Here is a 19,071-nt window from a genome sequence, read left to right as displayed (position 1 = left end):
CATAACGCACAAAGGCTTTGGTGATTTTGTTTTACACTGTTGAATGTCGTTTAACAACAAACAAAAAAAATCACCTTTTAAAAAATTTTCGTTTGAAAAGTATACTTTTTTTGTTGTCCCGGCGTGCACTATTATTTTGTTATGCTGACTTTTTTTAAAAAAATTTTGAATCGTCATTGCCATATTTCAGCACCATACGATGGATTTTTACAGGACTGCCCTCTGCTGTCCACCACGTGGAACAATCGTTCAGGCCTCCCAGCCGCCTCTCAACAACGCGCCGTGCGCGGTGGTCAACCAATCACAATCAATCCGAGCACTATCCAGGCGCAAAGCTGCCGAGCTCCACAGAAACCGATGAAATAGGGGCTCGCATGCTGGGTGATTCGGTTCACGGAGCTATCTCACCGTCTCGTCTATGCGTGGGGATTTTTGAGAGTGTGTGTGTGTGCATACTGTATGTTGAACTTCTTTCGCACCGTACGTAGCCAAGCGCGCTAATTGGATGCTCGGCGATCTTTGCCCCCACATGAAGCCAGTCGCATTCACGAAACGGGCCCTCTTGGAAAAAAAAAACATACGTAGCCCTTGGACTCAATACTGATCCTTGCATGGGTAAACAAAGGACGTTGCTATCGTCATAATCATGATGTATCTGTCGGCAGCCCTCAACGTCAGCATCCGTGATCAATCCATCAAACCACCGCTGGTCCCGTACCCAAGCGCGGTCGCCATATCTCACGATCCTGCGATGCGAAAATTCACCAAGTTACCTGGCCACCAGCTGACTTAGCGGTTCCATTTTCTCGACGCACGCTCCTCCCTGACGCGTTCCATTCCTTGGCTGCCACTGAGTTATTATTCTTTGACCGCCGTGCATCAAAGACGTGTCCTGTCCAAACCTTTTTTTTTATAGTTTGATATAATTCACATGCGCGTGTTGTGCCTCTCTTTCTGTATTTCAAGCTCTCATCACTTATTTGAAAACAAATTAGTTGGTGATGATGCTGCTGCTGCGTTCATAGTGTCACAAATAACCAAAACACCCACAACACATTCGTCAATAATACTGCCTTCATAGCACTGACCCAATCGTGGTTTATTATATAACGTTTCTGAAGAGCAATTGCCCGAAACGTTCCCAATCATCTTGTTTTATAAAGGACAATTGCCCAAAACGTTACCTATCATCTTGTTTTATAAAGGGCAATTGCCCAAAACGTTACCTATCGTCTTGTTTTATAAAGGGCTATTGCCTGAAACGTTATCTATTATATATTTATTTTATAAAAGGCCATTGACCGTGACGTCGCCTCTCATCTACGTTGTTCCTGGTAAGGGGCCATTCTCATTGACTGCGTTAAGTTCAATATTAAAACAGCAGGGGTCGCCACGATCGTAATTCGTGAAACAAGCGTGGCTAATATTATTTGGGTCTTTCGGTAAAGTCGCGTGTGTTGCGATCGAAACGTCGTAGTTCGTTCATTTTATTTTATTTTTGAACCTATCTACGTGACTTTACCGAAAGACCCAAATAATTCCTGCAGTCACGAAAAGCTTTTAAGAGAATCGTGGCTAAATTGGGTTTGGGAAGAGACAGGGTGGGGGGAGGTGGGTTGGCCAGACCCAACCCCTGATGCTTCTCCCAACACCACCACCACCGCCATCGCCCTCCACGCCCACCCGTCAATAATTGCCCACTTTTGTCGCGAGCCCGTCACGTGTAGCGCTCTCGCCGCTGTGACGTCACAGTCCACCGGGTTCTCGACAGTCGGGACAATAGAGTTGAGTTAGGCGAACACGTGCCCATCCCGCCCCCAGGTGTGTAAGTGCGTGCGTTCACGACATCGCCTCGAGACACGAGCCAGGTAGGACCGCCACAGCGCACCTGTTCGTTCTCGCATCGTGCCCTCTCGCTTGTCCATCTGTTCGATTGTTTTATCGATCCATTGCGATGGGGTTCGTTGTGTTGCGTGCGAGTGGTAAGCGCTGCTACTGGCTGCTGTGTGTGTGTGTTAACAAAGTGACGGGGAGCGGTGCCGTTGTGGTGAGCGCACTGCGAGACGAACCTGGTGACCCGAGTTCGATTCCCGCTCACGACAATACACAGTGGCGAATATTTGAGCCGGTGCTGTGCCTCCCCTAGGTCGACTAGGTCGACTGAGCACAGTAGTAATTATCTGTATATATATGTGTGTGTACGTTGTACTCGTTTCGCACCGTACGTAGCCAGCCGTGCTAATGATGGAGCGGTGGCACACATGTTAGCGCACTGCGGAACGAACCTGGCGAACTGGCTTCGATTAGTGGCCACCGGGCCACGGCTAACATCAGTGGCGAGTGATATCTGAACCGGTCCTGCACCCCCCACCCCACCTCACCAGCCCGCACTGACCAGCGTGGGGAAGTATGGCCAAACACCACCACCACCGACGGAGCGTAGGGAGGCCTTCATCCAGCAGTGGATTGAGGAAAAACTGTTTACTTGCACACACTTAACATTATACATGTAGCTACTTATAGACAATGTATTATTATTATGTCAACAAAATGGTTGTAATGATATGCTTTACTCTTGAAAAAACTATTGTATCAAAACTCTGCTTGGGTTAATTATATCCTCTTGAGTACAGCATTTGATATGACTCGGTGGTCTTGCCAAAGTTATCTTACCTAGATTTGTAAAGTACAAACTTGCACTGTAGCTAAAGTACAATGTAAGTAATATAGTACCTCTGTGAGTATTACCGTGTGTACGTACTATTAGACGGTCCCGGCTGGGTGACTGACACATCCAATCTCACCTTTTAATTTGTTGTTATTTAGGCAGCTAGAACTTATGACCCGAAGGTTGATTTATTTCTCTCGCGCGGAAAGATCAGCCTAAAGTTCTTCAATGCGTTGAAGAGGTCCCGTGCTAAACAATCACAGGAGCCACGTCCGCCACTTATATTTCTCCGTGAGTGCACCGATTACATTGCCTCCCCGTAGAGTTTGACGCTAAAGTCAATGTAAAGTGGACAAAGAACGCCTCCAAGTTACTCGTATGTGCACGGTACTGATATGCTGAACGTATCACCGGCCGTGCTTTCTCCACTGCTCTTTGTGAAGTTTGTGGTTGGCCCGTGACCGCACACGCCCCTGTGAATGACAAGAGGCCAAGCCACGAACCCGTCTGTCAAGCCACCGTGCCACTCCGACTGCTAAAGCAAACCGCAATCTTTACATTGCAACCCCAACGCGACAACGGTCAATGAAAAGAAAAACAAGAATGGAGAATTGCTGAAAGGGTAGTTTATAAAGCGTTATACAAGTGACCGTTGAGATATGCACGTTAACATCGGAACAGTTCGCCCTGTTAAAATGGTATCACCAGTCGCCCCTTTTTACTGATCGTATTATATATGTATTGTATGAAACGTAGATATTTACAAAATATATTGTTAAAAAGTTTAAGTAAGCAATGAGGTATGGGGAGGTTGTATGCTTCAAATAACAATGAAAAGCAGAAATAGGAACATGAGTGAGTCAGAGACATCACATTGTTCACAAGAGTGAGTGGGCACGGTCAGGAAGGACACTTCACTACAAGGGATAATGGTCCGTGGTTGTCAGAGATGAACGATGGAGTGGCAGCCAAGGAATTTAATGCATCTGAGAGGATGTTCATCGAGAGGACTGAGCGATGTGTTGGACCTAGACGAGAATTGCTGCTGCATCGTTCGTAAAACCGCAAGGGACAGCGATGTCTTGGGAAGGCCTTCATCCAGCAGTGGCAAGATCAAGCCTCATGATGATGATGGTCTTTAAAAAAAGCCTCACTGAGCCTCAGGTTACTTTTCAGGAAGGGTCTTGTGCTGAACAAAAAAATGGAACAAAGGCGAAAGTTCCATTTATTTAAGAATTATTTTGATTTGCGGAGAAAACAAGTACCTGGGGGAAAATTATAAAGTGACGCCTCTACTTACGAACGAGATGACGGCTTCTTGTCGTCAGTTTGTTGTCCTTCCCCTCCCCCACACACCTGCAATTAGCGCAGTTGGCTATGTACGTTGCGAAAGAGGTTCAACATACATACAAGTACACTTGCTCCTCTACTTACGAACGAGTTAGGTTCCAGAGGTCTGTTCGTAAGTCGATTTGTTCGTAAGTCCAACTTTACTCCTGTCGATTTCATACATGTTGTACGGCATGTACACTAAACACGGGTAATGGATTTAAAAGTTGTATAATCTCCTGCAGATATAGATGCCACTGGTTCGTCATGTTGTGTAGATGTAGATCCCACCACCGCACGGCGGTTTAACTTACGACCCTCGATCCGAACAGGCAACTGGACATACGGACAGGTTTGTTCGTATGAAAGTCGAATGTTCGTAAGTAGAGGAGTCCCTCTATACACTCAGGGATAACACTGAAAAGTCAACAAAAGGGGAAAATTTGGTACTGCAAAGGAGGTCCCATGATGAAAGGACAGGTTAATTAACCCATTTGGTGGACTGTTACCTCTTGGGCACATCACAGCCTACGGGGTTTTGGAGTTCCACACATTTTTGTGATCCACCCACCCTTGCCTGCGGGGTGCTTGATCACAATGCTGCCCCGCCGTAGCTACGATGCAGAGGGCAGTTTGGATTCCTAGGCAGGAGGTTAAAGTTCAGTCTGGAAACTTCCCCCACCCCTTAGGTAAAACTGGTCCAACTGGGCCTTCGTCTAACAACAGACGCCTATGGATTACAGGTCAAGGGGGGATACTGACGCATTCACGGCAGGCGACAAGAGCATTGTTGGTACGAGTATTGTGTTGACAATAAATGCATGTATGCGCTGTCGTGGTGAAATGTGGGTAACAGAATAACATACCTACAAGCGTCTTGTTCAACACATAAATATAGTGCAAAGCAAGTTCAACATACATACAACATCGTGTTTTAGCCAATCATACTTGTTGTTGTAACATTTTGGTAAATGTTGAATATGGAAATAGCTAAACCGGTTTTCCCTGAGTATTTTAAGTAGTGTGGCATGTTAAACAAATCCAGCTGGGTTGCCGCTAATAGAGGCAAAAAACAGCACCATGTGACCCATTCAGTGCAGTACAACAAAATAGTTTGAAGATTATTCTGTAATGTTGTAGTGGATTATGGATAAAGAGGTGAGATACTAAATGCGCAGCCTTGCAATTAATTTTTCAAACCACTGCTGGTAGAAGGACGTCCACTCGAGAGAGCTCTGAGAGAGCCTTTCTAAAGGGTGTTTGGACTCTTCTACACTGGCTCGATGTCTTGGAAGAATTGGGAGTAACCCTCCTGTTACCCCACCAAACGCGACTTGCCAGTCGAACAATTCTGATGTACTAATTGATACTGCGGGGAGGGGGATTCAAGTAACTTGCAACATTGTTTCAACTGCCGCACCTGGAGATCAAACCGGCGACCTCTACATCACACAAGCTCAGTTGCGAAATAAGTTCAACATACATTCATACATATGTAGTGTTCGATCTCCTGCGTAGGGCAACGTTCCGTGGTAACCATCTGCCCTCCCCCCCCCCCCCCAGGATTCGCCACCCGCATCCCCCTCTCGCAGGAATGGAACCCGTACCAGACGCCGACCCAGAGGCCGACCCAGAGGCCGACGCGGAGGACGTCTCGCCCGGGAAGGGAGCGTCGACCTGCTGCCCGCGATGCCACGTGGTGCACAAGTCGCTGTCTCGCTGGGTGCTGCCACCCGACATCCGTGAGAAGTACCTGGAGAGGGCCAACTGCCTGCCGCCGCCAATTTTCATCATGCTCATCAGCCTTCTAGAGGTGTGAAATTGGTGACGGAATATTTTCGTCGATGGAGTGTTGTAAAAAAAAAATTAAGTCGACGATCACTACGAGTGGATGCAAATCATCAATGCGTGACTGTGGTTAAGACTATCTAACAGAGACTTAAATATTGTTCTTGGGTTTTTTTAAAGGTGTGCTGCAGCCGATTTACTATGATATTTTTGGCCACCCAGGTCACTCTTGCAAATGCAATTATCCTGGTATCGTGAGTTCTCGCCTGGTAAAACAAATAAACTTGACATTTGATGCAGACTAAGATAATTTAGGAATGTCAGTGACTGCAGTGCATTGAGTAAGACCAAAAATGGAAATTGGCCATTTTTGTACAGTATATAAAAAAAACATTATTACCGAGTTCGCTGATGGGCTGACCTGATCAATATTGGGGGAGATTGTTGAGCGCCCACTCACACCGATATTTATTGACGAAGAGTAAACAACACTGCTGCTAGTTGTAGTCATCGACCAGACGAAATCCACAGAATCAGACTTGACTTAAACTCCACGGGTTATTGCCGACTCAACGAGGGCTCTGACTAAAGTGAAAAGAATGATGACCAAACACTGCTCCTAATCCTTGTTAGAAAATTGCCACACGCGACGCAGCTGGGCTTTTTACGCCGGAAACACGTGGGTCAACACGGAGGGAAGCGATGCGTGGTGATACATTACCGAAATATGATCACATTTGCTAGCACGATAGCTCAACCCAAACCTGATTACGTCTCGCAAGATGCCACGGGTGTGGTACAAACTTTAAAAGTTCAATGTTTAAACATTCGACCGTCTTTGGGAGCCAATAAGCTCTTTCCCTGTTTTTGTTCCCTTCAATTGTCTTCTTTTCCTCCAGGAAATCCTCGCTATTTCTCAGGAATCTCTCTCTTTTTCTTAGGAAGGGCCCTGCATTGGGATGTTTGGACTTGCATTGTTTGTTACATAGCAGGGGAAACGAGGGCACCTGGAGAAAAAAAGCTTCCGCATATCGGTGGACAGCACGCGCGTGCCTCTGAGTATCACCAGGAAAGGGGACCGAATTCGTGACAATCTCAGAGCTTAGGATGGTGGTGACCACGATGCACAAACAGGTTGTCAGAGATGGCTACAGGTCTACGTGGTGGTCAGCAGAAGGCAGTGCTCCCTGCCCTTCACCATTGCACACTGACCTGCGTAGCATGAGGAGGAGCAGTGGTTTGACAAAGGGGCTTTATACGTCTTGAATGTGCCACCACCCTATGCAAGAAAACCCTTGAAACTCCCACCCGTGCACACTTTACAAACAAGTGTGTCTGCACGTACAGGAGCATTTACTGTGTCGATGCATGCGATCCTGCTGTGTCCTCACGCAAAAAGCAACGGCGACTGTCGGTCACGGTGCTGACGTCCCCTCGGGGTCACCTCGCGTCACGCTGTTGCCGTGTTGCCGTTCCAGCTGGGCGTGTTCATCTACTATGCGGTGTGGAAACCCCAGAAGCAGTGGATCACGCTGGACTCTGGTATCTCCAACAGTCCCTTCATCTACCGGCCCGACCGGCGGCAGGAGGCTTGGCGCTTCGTGTCCTACATGCTGGTGCATGCTGGGTACGTCCCAACGAAGGTGGCGGTCGCTGGAGTGGTGGTGCTGGTGGTGGGAATGTTTCTACTTAGAGCTGGGATGTCCGATTATTTCAGTGACCGACGACTCAGTTTAACACGTCGTTGGCTTTCACGACCAATATCATCCATCATACAGGTTTTTTGGGTTAGATCGCGAAAATATACAAATTTAAGAAACGAAATAGGAGGACTTCTCCACAAATCTGGCTGTCGCCTAATGAAGCTAGTTGTAATTACTGGCGAAACGTCGTACTCAGATTGTAAATGTTGCGACTTGGCTCTTGAACACTGTACTAGTAACGAATTGGCATGTTCTGTTCACGTGACAAACCTTACTAATTGGCTGTGTCGGGTGGTGGTGGGTTTAACGACACATTTATATATTTACGCAATCCAACCCAAAAAACCTGTATGATGGACGACCGACTACTGTACCGATTATACGGTTACTGTAAGAGAGGGCTTGGTGTTGTCATGGGCGGTGTCACCTGCATCACGATGGGCGTGGCTTGTTGTGGAGTTTCCAACCTTTGGGAAAAGAGCCCAACAAAAGTGTCATTAATGATAAAAATTTTTATCATTAATTGACTTAATTGACTGATCATCCCGGCTCTACTCCGACTGTGCTGGCCTTCGGACCAGAACAGAACCACGTCTTTTCCACCAGGATTACACGTGGGGTGCACATCTGTATTCCAGAGCTTTCGAAGCGAGGGTTGGTAGATCTCAAATTTGAGATAAGGTGAAACTCCAAACCCACTGGGCTACGAGGTGGTCAAGAGATGGCAGTCCACGAAGTGGATTAATTTTGTCCCTGTAGAGCTCTGAGTGTTATCCTGTCTTCTGTGTGGGTTTTTCACAGGCACTATGGGTTTTCAGCCACATGCTAAACACTTCATGAACGAATTTGGCCAAAAATCCCATTGCAGGACCATTGAAACTTTCCTCGATAATTAATGGACATTATTATTATAGGAGCATGAGAGGATGCCTGTCATGCAGAACTTTGAAATCATGTGAAACATAGTGTGTGTGAGATTCCCAAGTGGCAGGGCTATGAGGTGGCCAGAGGATGAGCAGTACAGGAAGTTGATTGGCGATTAATAGACCGTTTTAGTGTTTTTTTTCCCACATGTATACGTAGTTTTTCACCAGGTAACCCTAGCTTCCACACACATAGTAGAAATATCTAACAAAGAATTAGCCAAATGTTCCAAGCAGGACCGTTCGGAAGTAGAAAACAAATTATTTAGGTGATACCGCATTGGCAGTGGCGCGAAAAGCACAACCAACAACACACACATCACAACAAATCTGAACAGGGAAAGTATAGACAATATAACTTTACGAGCATTGACCCTTTTTACGTGCTTTGAATGAGGATCATTGCCCATACCGTCATCTATTATATGTATTTTTCCTCCTGCAAAAGAGCCTTGAGGAAAAGCGAGACCTCGGATTAAAAGAGGACGTTATTAGTAGTATTATTAGCATGACCATTCTCCTACTCTGCTACGTTCACTGACACTGCCCGTGGTACAGTTATACCTCGAGGGACTCTACAGATATTAATTGGGCCCTGTGCGTGCCTGGTCTTGCAAAGTTTCGTGAGACTGCGATGCACCGCAGTGGCTTCCTTCACCCACCGCGGGCGACGATTGTTTCCCCACCTCCCCTCGCTGATCCACACGCGTGGGGTCGCAGGCAAACAAATCGACAAGAGAGATGGCAGAGAGATGCGACGGACAGATACAGGCGTGGTGGCCCGGTATGCCGCTTGATGTCATGAGTCGTGGTGGAAAACACGTTCCATCGTCTCGAACGCTCGCTTTATTATCATCCGTTCATTAAGTGCTTGGTCTGTAGATAATCCTTTCCTCTGCTGCTTTCTACATCTGTCCTTGTTGCACATCATCGCATTTTTTTTCTTCCTCCTCGTCTTTTCCCAAATTATCTTCCCGCAATCGCCTCCTTCAGCAAGCCATTCCCTCGCACTACGACCTGCCCAATCCAGACGTTCTTCCCCGTCCTGATAGTTTGAGAGAGAGTCCAGGTTCTTCCGCAACTTGACCCAGGGCCTCTTTTATTATTTATTGTTTTATTTATTGTTTTATTTTAAAACTGTAGCTGATCGCGTGCCCTGCGTCACCGTTGCAGTTTGCATAGACGTTTGAACACACGTGAGCGATGTTAGGCATGTGTTTTACACAAGCCAGAGATACATGATTTCGCAAGCCGCCCACGGGTTAAGGCATTTGACTGACTTCAGGTTTTGCTGTTTTTTGTTGGAGCTTGGGTCTTTGTGAGAGTAAATCTGTCTGTTTTTTTTAAATCACAGTTGCTGAGCAATGACTGGCTCAAAGACCCAAACAATCCTAAACGACCAGCAACAGACAGCACTATTGTTTAACTATAAAGAAAACACATAACCACCTCGCTTGATCATTTGTGTAATTTAAAGCTTCCTCATTCAAAAGTGTCTTCATAATCAGTTTAACACGTAGGCTTTCGCTACCAATATTATCCATAAGAGGTTTTTTTTGGGACGGTTAGATCGCGTAAATATAAATGTGTCGTTAAACCCACCACCACCCGACATAGCCAACGCATTAAGGTTTGTCCCGTAAACAAAACATCCAAATTAGTTATTAGTTCAGCACACCGGTGTGCTGGAGAGTAAACCCAATTATAAATGTTGCAACAGCTCCAGAATTTGCTTGTGTTGAACCAATACTGCTGATATCTATTTCAAGAAGGTTGTGTCTATGATGGGATGTCTTAAAGATGACTTTAACAAAAAAATGTATGCTGAGGAACGGACATATGGAGGTATATTGTCTGCTAGTTTATTACCATCAGTGACTGGGCTGAAACCATAATTTAATTATTATTTTGTATTAAGTTCACACCCGCTGTTTCCTGCGCCGCCATCCCTCCACCCCTGGCCACGCCCCTACTTTTCAAACTCTCTCGCTGGTTCTTGAACCTTCCGGAAGATCCCAGATCGTTCCCGTCTGCTCCTTTGCCTGTTATTACCACTTGTGACCGCTAGTCCGCGGTACTGTCCTTACATCAATACCGTGCTGTGTGCATGTCGTCGGTGGTAGAGAAACCTTTAAAAAAAAAAGCTGCCCATTCGCACGGTCGGGTTGGTTGGCCTGGAATCTTTTCAATTCGTCAGTTCCCAATGCGGCCTCCATGAACTACTTTCTGTGCGTGCAATAAGAGGACGCGAACCGGCGACGCCTTTAACGCGTTGTGCAGTGCGCGCGTGTGATCAGTGAAGCAAAGAACAGGTTTCAGTTGTAGTCGCCCGTTGTTATTTGGCCTTGGGGAGGGGGGCGGTTGCAGTGACGCTGGGCTGAACTGGCTCAGCAAGAATTTACACAACAGACGAATTGAAGAGAGGCCGTGTGTAGCTCCTCCGTCACCCCCTCCCCCTTCACGCCGGGGTTTCGCATCAGCGACAATGATTCAATCGGTAACGCTCTTTCGTCAAGGCTCGCGGTGCCACATGTTAATCGCTTCACTTCAGAATAAGAACAATTGTGGGTGCTGAGTATTACCCTATTCTCAGGATTATAGCCCCCCTCCCCCCCACCATGTAATCTGGTAGGGGTGTATGTATATGTGCGAGACCAGATTTCTGTAACTTTATTGACAATGGGCACAAGTTATGGGGATGTGTCTTACTTTTCCCGAGTGTCTTATAATTCAGAGAAAATATTATTTTCTTTTCTTCTGGTCTTGATAAAAAAAATTATAGTGGAGGTGCAGTGGTTACCACACTGCACTGTGAACCTGGTACCTGAGTTTGATTCCTGGCCATGGCTTACATCATTGGCAAGTTACATCTGCAACGTCTCCCAATCGATAAACCCACGCTGACCAACTTGGTGAAGTATGGTCAAACATCCCCCACGAGTGACAAGGCACGGGGAAGAAATTCATCCAGTAATGGATTGACAAAGGGCTGCAAACGTCATGGGTAATAATTCCCTTTCTTTATCCAGGAGAGCCCTACCGAGGTTCAAGACTCACTTTGAAGCAGGTCCCGCATTGCAATGTTCAGCCGAAACTGTACCGAGCATTTTGTATGTAGGAAGTAAATTCTATAATAGTGAGCGAAAAACCCACAGGCCAATGTTTGTTGTTTTTCCTGTTACCTGAAGCCACGCTTGACCAAGCTGAGCTGTGGAAAAAAAGCTCCTCCCCGTGGACGCAACGAAAACCGAAGCTGGTCGGCAACGTCCCCACCACCACTGTCGAGCACACTGCTTTTCCAAGATTTTTCGCTGTTGTAATTTAATGTCATGTTTATGTAATGTGACGATGGACGCTTTGGATGGCATCCAAAAAATATATATTTACTTTGACTCTCCTTGGAGAAGTAGTCAGACATTTCCTGGACGTAGCAATCGATAGCTAATAAAGGTGGTTCATGACTGATGTTGATGCCGATGTGGAGGGCATCACTGACCTCTGCTGCTGTTGCTGCTGCTGGTGGTGGTCACGCAGGGTGCAGCACATCATCAACAACTTAATCGTGCAGCTGATTCTCGGGCTTCCTCTGGAGCTGGTGCACAAGGGCCATCGCGTGGGGCTCGTGTACCTGGCGGGGGTAGTTGCCGGTGAGGCCTCTGTCCCACCACACCACACACGGGCAGGCCCTCTCGCGTGTCACGTGTTCTGGAGGCTGGTGTGGGACAAGGCAGTGACGGTGGCGGCCACAACTGAGCCAGTCCCCACCAGGGTCCCTGATTTAATGTTCTGTTGTGTTATTAAGGAATTAATTTTGTCTTACCGAAGCGGCCTATCATCAAAATCACGAATAAAATCAAAGTATCGGTACATTTGATATTATCGCCAGCATTATACCGCAAGGGGTGCTATGTTTCACAGATGAGTATTGTCTGCCAGTAAGTAGGGGGGGGGGGGGCGATGTAATGTGGTTTTACCCAACTAAGTAGCTTGCGGGGTAATTTATCAAATTCGGACAACAACGCCGGCACACGAAGCCAACTCTAATTCAAACCAAGCTGCGGGGTCTTTAATGTCCACTTCGAAGCAGACGGCATGTATTCGATGGCTAATAGGAACCACAGTGTTAAGCACGGTAGCTGTCGGCCTCGAAACAAACAGCAAACACGCTGCCGTTCGGCCATGTCACCGCCCCGTGGCCAAATCACTCGGAACGCACCTCATCCAGTCGGCCAACGGAGTCCGCATCCAGTGGAATCGCGTCAGAACGACACACGTGGCAGAAACGGCCATCTATTTACACCGATGGGACCGTTCATCATAGCCCACAAGAGCGACCGCGGCCACCGCGGAACCGACACTGCCAGATTTCGATCGTTCGCCGGCAGCAATCGAGATAATCGCCACGAGGCCACTCGTTAAAGTCATCCACTGGCTCACCGACCAACCCCGACATGAACGTAAAAACATTGCTGGTCTGCTTCCCGCCGTATGAACGAAGCCTCGTGTGTGGGGCCGGCTGCGTGACCGGCCCAAACGGTGTCTCGTCTCCGTGTCGGCGTGGGCAGGCTCACTCGCCAGCTCCGTGTTCGACCCGTGTGTTCAGCTGGTCGGCGCGTCTGGCGGAGGCTACGCGCTCATTGGGGGGTACTTCATGAACGTAGTGGTGGTGAGTTCAACTACGCGTCGGTGAAGATCCACAGACGCTCACCGCTGCATCGGTTGTTGCAGTAAAGCCGACCCGGAGTATCCATTTCGGTTGGGATAGAGTTTGGCTACCGTTTAAGTGGGTATCATTATAACTCAACATCATCATCATGCATCACCATCTCCAGTATCACTCTCATCATCAGCAACAACAGCATCATCAACAGCGGATTACTTTACGAGTGATTTTGCAAGACAATGAGTTTTGCTTTTACGCGGAGTAATATAATTATTTACAGCTCTTTGTCAATCCACTGCTGGATGAAGGAACTCCGCAAGCCGTGAAGGTCGCAGGGGTTATTTGAGCTAACGTCATGCTGGTCAGTGAGGGTTAGTGAGGGGTACGCAGAACAAGTTCAGATTTAACTCACCACCGATGTCATCAGTGGCCAATGATCAAACTCGGTTCGCAAGGTTTTACACAGTGGTGCAAACCACTGCACCACCACTCCCACCTACTGCGTGGCACCTGACAAAGAGACGATATTTGTGGTTTGTAGTCTACTCTGTTATAACGACTCACGTTTCATTTGCCTTGCAGAATTTTAAGGAGATGAAGCCTCTGTTTGGAGTATTCCGACTTCTCTTCATCGGCAGTATAGGTAATGTTACAATTCAATGTCCTTTCCTTGGTGATCAACGTCAGTGTGGAAAAAAAAAACAATTGTACCAGATGATTTTTTATTAATTCGCCGAGATACCGGCTTGGAACTCGACACGGCCAACAGTGCCGCTGTCGCCTGAGGCAACTCGTCCGGTTGGACACAACTGCCCTGGTCGACTTTGTGATTCTGAGTGATTTTCAGCCTTTGTCCAGGTTTGGGTAAAACTCAACGCCGATTTGTTCCATGGCGAGGAATTGAACTCTGAGTTACTGGGTTCATATCGCAGTTCGCTAACCACTGCACCATCTGGAAATAATACCGCAGGAAACTAACCGTAAAACTGGGTTCAAGTTAAGGAAAAAAAAGAGCATGGAAGGTATGCATGTACTGTATGTTGAACTTCTTTCACACCGTATGTAGCCAGCCGTGATAATCGGAGGTGCAGGGGGAAGGACAACAAACTAAGTCTGGACTTCCCACACAATAACTTTTGCAGAATACTCTTAAGTGCACATGCTGTTGATCTTTGTTTCTACTTCAGTCAATATAATGTATTTTACTGCGTAAAAATTTTGCCTTTCCAAAATAACTTTCACTTCCAGTATAAGGTTTACGGCATTTAATGTTTAACCTTCATTTCTCTGCAAAGGCCTCCTTTTTTTGCTCTGGTATTGCCCTGTGACTCTCAACTTCTCCCTTGACAGTTTCATGTATTAGGTATTACCCTGTGAGCCATGCGGCTCTTTACTCAGGTGCAACCGCAACAAAAAAAACATGAACAAGGAACATCTTAAAGTGACTACACGCAACAGAAACATCCAGGAAAAAAACAGCAGAGAGAGCCGCGGGCTTAGTGAGCTTTCACCCCGTTGAAATTATTAAATAAATAACAATGGTTCGGTAACCCCGTTAATCAAACAAAGTTGTCCGCCTTTTGGCGTTGTTCTCCGTTCTGCCACTGTTAGACAAGGCCACAAAAGGAGGCTGTCGATCAATTTCAAGAGCAATACGTACATTTTAAAAGCACGAGTGCGTGCATGTTTTACCACCACATGCATGATGTGTGGTTAATGCAGACTTGATGCCTTGCAAAAGATGGGTCTATTTGGCGTTTAAACATCTTAACACCTCCCCTATTAATGGCGGGAAGGGGTATAAAAAGCCTTTTATTTGTTTCCATCGCACAAGGTTGTTTCTCAAGTGTGGCAAGTTGACGGTCTCACCTCATTCTCTCAACGGCGGCACAAAAACAAACCCATCACAGTAAAAAAAAATATGTGGCTTACCACTTCATTTGTAAAAGTCTCACTCCAATAATTAAACAAAATAAAAATGCAGTTTGAGCGCCGCACAGAAGGGCGTGTAGATAAGAGGCAATGAAAGAGACCTCGGAAAGGAGTTAGAGCTATCGCCTTCCAGAAGCTGCTCTGTAACGTGTGGAGATGCACTTCCTCTGCGAGACTTCGAAATTGGTGACACCTTCCAACGGCGTGATCGCGGTGGACAGCGGCAGCGGCGATGCAATTTGGAGGGAGGAAAAATAAAAATGAATAAAATAAATATTGCGGGAAATGTATTTTGCCCCGCAAATTTGCAGGAACCGCATGATTGTACATTTCCGTTCACCGAGGGTGGTTTGCGAGCACAGCCATCAAGTCGTTCCTCGTTACCGGTTACAATCAGATATTTTTTGAGTGCCACACTGTGGCCAGATGTAAAATTGAACAAGTAATATTTTTTAAAAACTTTTTTGAAAACACGCTTTTATGAAATGTACCGTACTAGTAATGGAAGAACTCCACGACTCCAGTAAGTAAGGGGAGCGTGGTGATTTACAGCCAACGTCAATTGAGCGTGGACAATTAAACCCAAGCCGAAACATAACATGTAAAAAAATAATGTTTAAAAATATATTTTATATTTTTCATGATAGAATATAGTATTGTCATCAGTATGACATAAGTATACCAAGTTTGCAGTCGATACGACATTGGGAAGTGGTTTAAAATTAAGTTACAAGATTTGAGGATACAACAGTACTTTGTTTCTGGTGTTCTGCATGAGTTAACCAGCGTACACGCTGCTCTTTACACCCCCCCCCCCCCCCCCATGATGATGTATGATGAACTTCTTTTACACCGCACGTATGACAATTAATGTTTTTCCCACACAGTGCTATCAGATGTCGGAGTGGCCATTTACAGGAGATTTATTGCCAAAGAGATTGCGCAACAGGTGAGGCATTGTCAGAACCGTTCTTGGATTCCCGTCACTCATAATCAGATAGGAAACTGTTGACGCTTTACAAATTCAAATCCGTGTTGTGCAATCACGAGCCAAACTCGTCTGGTATAGGAAGCTAAGCAGGATGGAGCCCTCGTCGTGCTCGGATGGGCAAGCATTATAATTATTGTAGGCTGCAGGGCCACAACATTTAAACAAGGCAAAGATCTCCCGTATAGCCTTAACAGCACTGTTGGGGCAAGTGCTGTTAGCGAGTAGCAGCACCCCTGTGAAAGCCGACAACGGCGCACGAGGGGAGGGTGGCCAGTAACCACGCCCGACCGCCTTTGTCTCCCCAGTGGCGATGTTTACGACAAACCGCACCAGGTACTCATTTGAGGCCGAGCCGACCTAGGGGAGGCCCAGGACCGGTTCAGATAACCGTCACCGACGGTGTTGGCCGTGAGCGGGATTCGAACTCGGGTGGCCGGGTTCGTAGCGCAGCGCGGCGCTAACCGCTGCACCACCGCTCCCCGCACAAAACACAGTCAGTCAGTACACGCCTTGACAAAGCTGCACTGACCGACGCAGACAAATACCCTCCACAACCCTGTGCGTACACACGCGTACTTTGTACGATGGATTCAATTTCATCAGCTTCAAAGTGACGTGGTCAGAGAAAGAGGGCTTCACCCGCTTGTTATCGTCGGCAGCATTCCCCCACACCGCATGCCGAATGACGGGGGCCCAGACATCGCCAGGATTAACAAACAGGGGAGTCTTCCTTTCGGCGGCGGTGTCAATGCACCACCCCCATCAGAGTTCGCGTTACAAAACCACCCATTATAGCCGGTCCATCGCAGTCTCGATCATCAAAGGGGCTCTGATGAAATAAACGGTACATTGACAATGACGATTGGTGAGCGCCCTCCTGCAAATGCTGCCAGCAGTACACGCAGGGTTCCCTTACAAACATGCTGTGTACAGAGTAACAGGAAATGTAACATTTGTACAGGCAGAACGATATTAATTCATTATTTCATCCACGTCATTTATAACCAGCTCAAGAGCCCATTGAGATAAAATGCTATTTTAAAAGGAGTTCGTTGCCCGGAGGCTGTTATCGACTTTTATAAATTTCTCTGGAAGATTCTTTCCTGTTGTCACGGTCTACGCATTTTTCCAGAAATGTGTTACAGTCCCACCCCCCCTGACCCCCGATCTCCCAAGTAAGCTTCTTTAATTTAACACTTTCCACCGCCATCCAGCCGTGGAGTTTTAGCACGACCTCGTTTTTGTTTTTTCTTGCTCGTTTCTCCTCGATTTTGTTTGGCAAAAAAAATAAATCGCTGCCATCATGACCAATGTCGACTAACAGCGCTTCGGGGGCAGGTGTCGTTTGTGGCTCACATAGCGGGCGGGCTGGCGGGCGTGTCCATGGGCTACGTGGTGTTCACCAGCTACGACCAGAGCCTCGTGAAGGACCCTCGCTTCTGGGTGTGCCTCCTCGGCTTCGCCATCTGCACCCTGGTCGCAGTCGCCTTCAACATCTGGCTCTCGCCAGCCGTCGATTGTTTCCGTTGAAGCGTCCGGACAGCCTCCTCCCCTCCGACCCTGTCGTGCGCGGCCACACCGATCTGCCTTGCCCGTGATGAACGCGGGACAACTGCGGAGATCCAACTTCGTCGTTATTTATTTGCTAGCGAGTCTCCCCCAGTGCGGCTGTGTGGGTCCACCGGTCTTGGTGTGCAACGTTACAAGAGCTCGGTGCGCTCCGTGTAGTTCTGGAGTGGAATTCAACAATGACTTGCTGCTTGCTCCCTGTGGTGCAACTTTGAGCCGGCAAGGATTGGTTTATATTTTTGTTGTATTGTTGTGAATGTATTCATCTTTTATACGGTAAGAATTGGATTGGGCCAATAATAATAATAATAATGTATTGGAACTAAACTGGTCTTGCAACGGTTCTTTTTTAAATAGCTTTAACGGAGTGTAACAAAAAAAATATATAGATAGTTCGTGATCTACAATTGGCTTTCACATACAATGTCATTATCAGGGGTCGGAAACCAATATAACAAGAAGCGTTTTGTCGAATTCGGTAAAAAAAAACCCCAACATTTGAACAGCCACAATGCATGTAAATACGAGACGGCGATCCTAAAAACCTAATAACGTCACGAAGCAGTCTTTAAAGAGCCGCATTGTGGCTCTGGAGCCACAGGTTGCCGAACCCTGGTTACGATGCAGAATTTACGACTATGATGAGCCTAGAATGTCTGTGTGTCCCGCACGTGACGTCTCTCCACGTCGGCCAGCCCCCCCTCATTAATAATCATGAACAGGTGACGTCCTCCACATGGATCCCCGCCCCTCATTAATCATGAGCGGATGACGTCACTCCACATATAGCCCCCCCCCACCATTAATAATCATGAGCAGGTGACGTCACCACATCGAACAGGCCCCCACATCAATTATGAAGAAGTGACGTCTTCCAAATGGACACCCCCCCCCCATCATTAATAGTGGGTGACGTCACTCCACATGGGGGGGGGGCGCCTCCTCCCCCCCTCCTCAGCGTCAACTTACAGCCCTCACCACAGAGGCAGAACCCTCACGTCATCACGTGATCTCCGTGACGCTGTTGAGACATCAATGTACAAAGGACGTCATGATGAACAAGGGATTATAACCTTTAAATTAACTAAGTCTGTGTCACCGCGGCCTTACAAATTGCACATGCAATGAATATATCACGTCGCGGCCTGATTTTCGCTTGCAAGTTTCGGATTTACTGAAATGCACCCGTCCTTGGACGGCCAAAAGGCGAGTTATAGTTTTGTTTGGATTATATCGTGTAGGTTATGTCGGGAAGATTATCGTTAAAAAAAAACAAACACTGGCATAGCTCGACGGATCTGACAAAAAAAAACGAATTATGTATCGTCTGTTTACATTCTCAGTTTCTGTTCGTTACGATGTCTTGTTTGGATAACAAGTAGTGCCATTGTCGTCGTCACTTGTAAATCGTACAATACACGTTTTCATGGAAATTTGGGGGCACTGTGGCTTTTTTTTCCACTGCCATCTTTCAAAATGCTGAGGCGGCACGAATGCCACCACTT

At 47.0% G+C, this 19,071-nt stretch overlaps 1 protein-coding gene across 2 annotated transcripts; it reads left to right on the top strand.

Moving 5' to 3' along the window:
* Nucleotides 1–1,586: 1,586 nt before the first annotated feature.
* Nucleotides 1,587–18,999, top strand: RHBDL2 (rhomboid like 2). 2 transcript variants are annotated; one of them, XM_032973538.2, is made up of 8 exons: nt 1,587–1,868; nt 5,561–5,810; nt 7,264–7,412; nt 11,946–12,058; nt 12,977–13,077; nt 13,657–13,717; nt 15,894–15,955; nt 17,336–18,999. In XM_032973538.2, exons 2-8 carry the CDS (start codon nt 5,592–5,594, stop codon nt 17,525–17,527), a joined length of 897 nt encoding a protein of 298 aa, XP_032829429.1. In that variant the 5' UTR covers nt 1,587–1,868; nt 5,561–5,591; the 3' UTR covers nt 17,528–18,999. The 2 variants fall into 2 exon arrangements, with proteins under 2 accessions (XP_032829429.1, XP_032829430.1); XM_032973539.2 differs by lacking the exon at nt 1,587–1,868 and adding an exon at nt 2,608–4,790.
* Nucleotides 19,000–19,071: the final 72 nt, after the last annotated feature.

The sequence above is a fragment of the Petromyzon marinus genome, chromosome 51 (genome assembly GCF_048934315.1).
Source record: "Petromyzon marinus isolate PM22_M1 ecotype Great Lakes invasive population chromosome 51, UKy_Petmar_22M1.pri1.0, whole genome shotgun sequence".
Lineage (NCBI taxonomy): Eukaryota > Metazoa > Chordata > Hyperoartia > Petromyzontiformes > Petromyzontidae > Petromyzon > Petromyzon marinus.
Note: the sequence above shows the minus strand (reverse complement) of the source record. Positions and strands in the feature narration are given on the sequence as shown.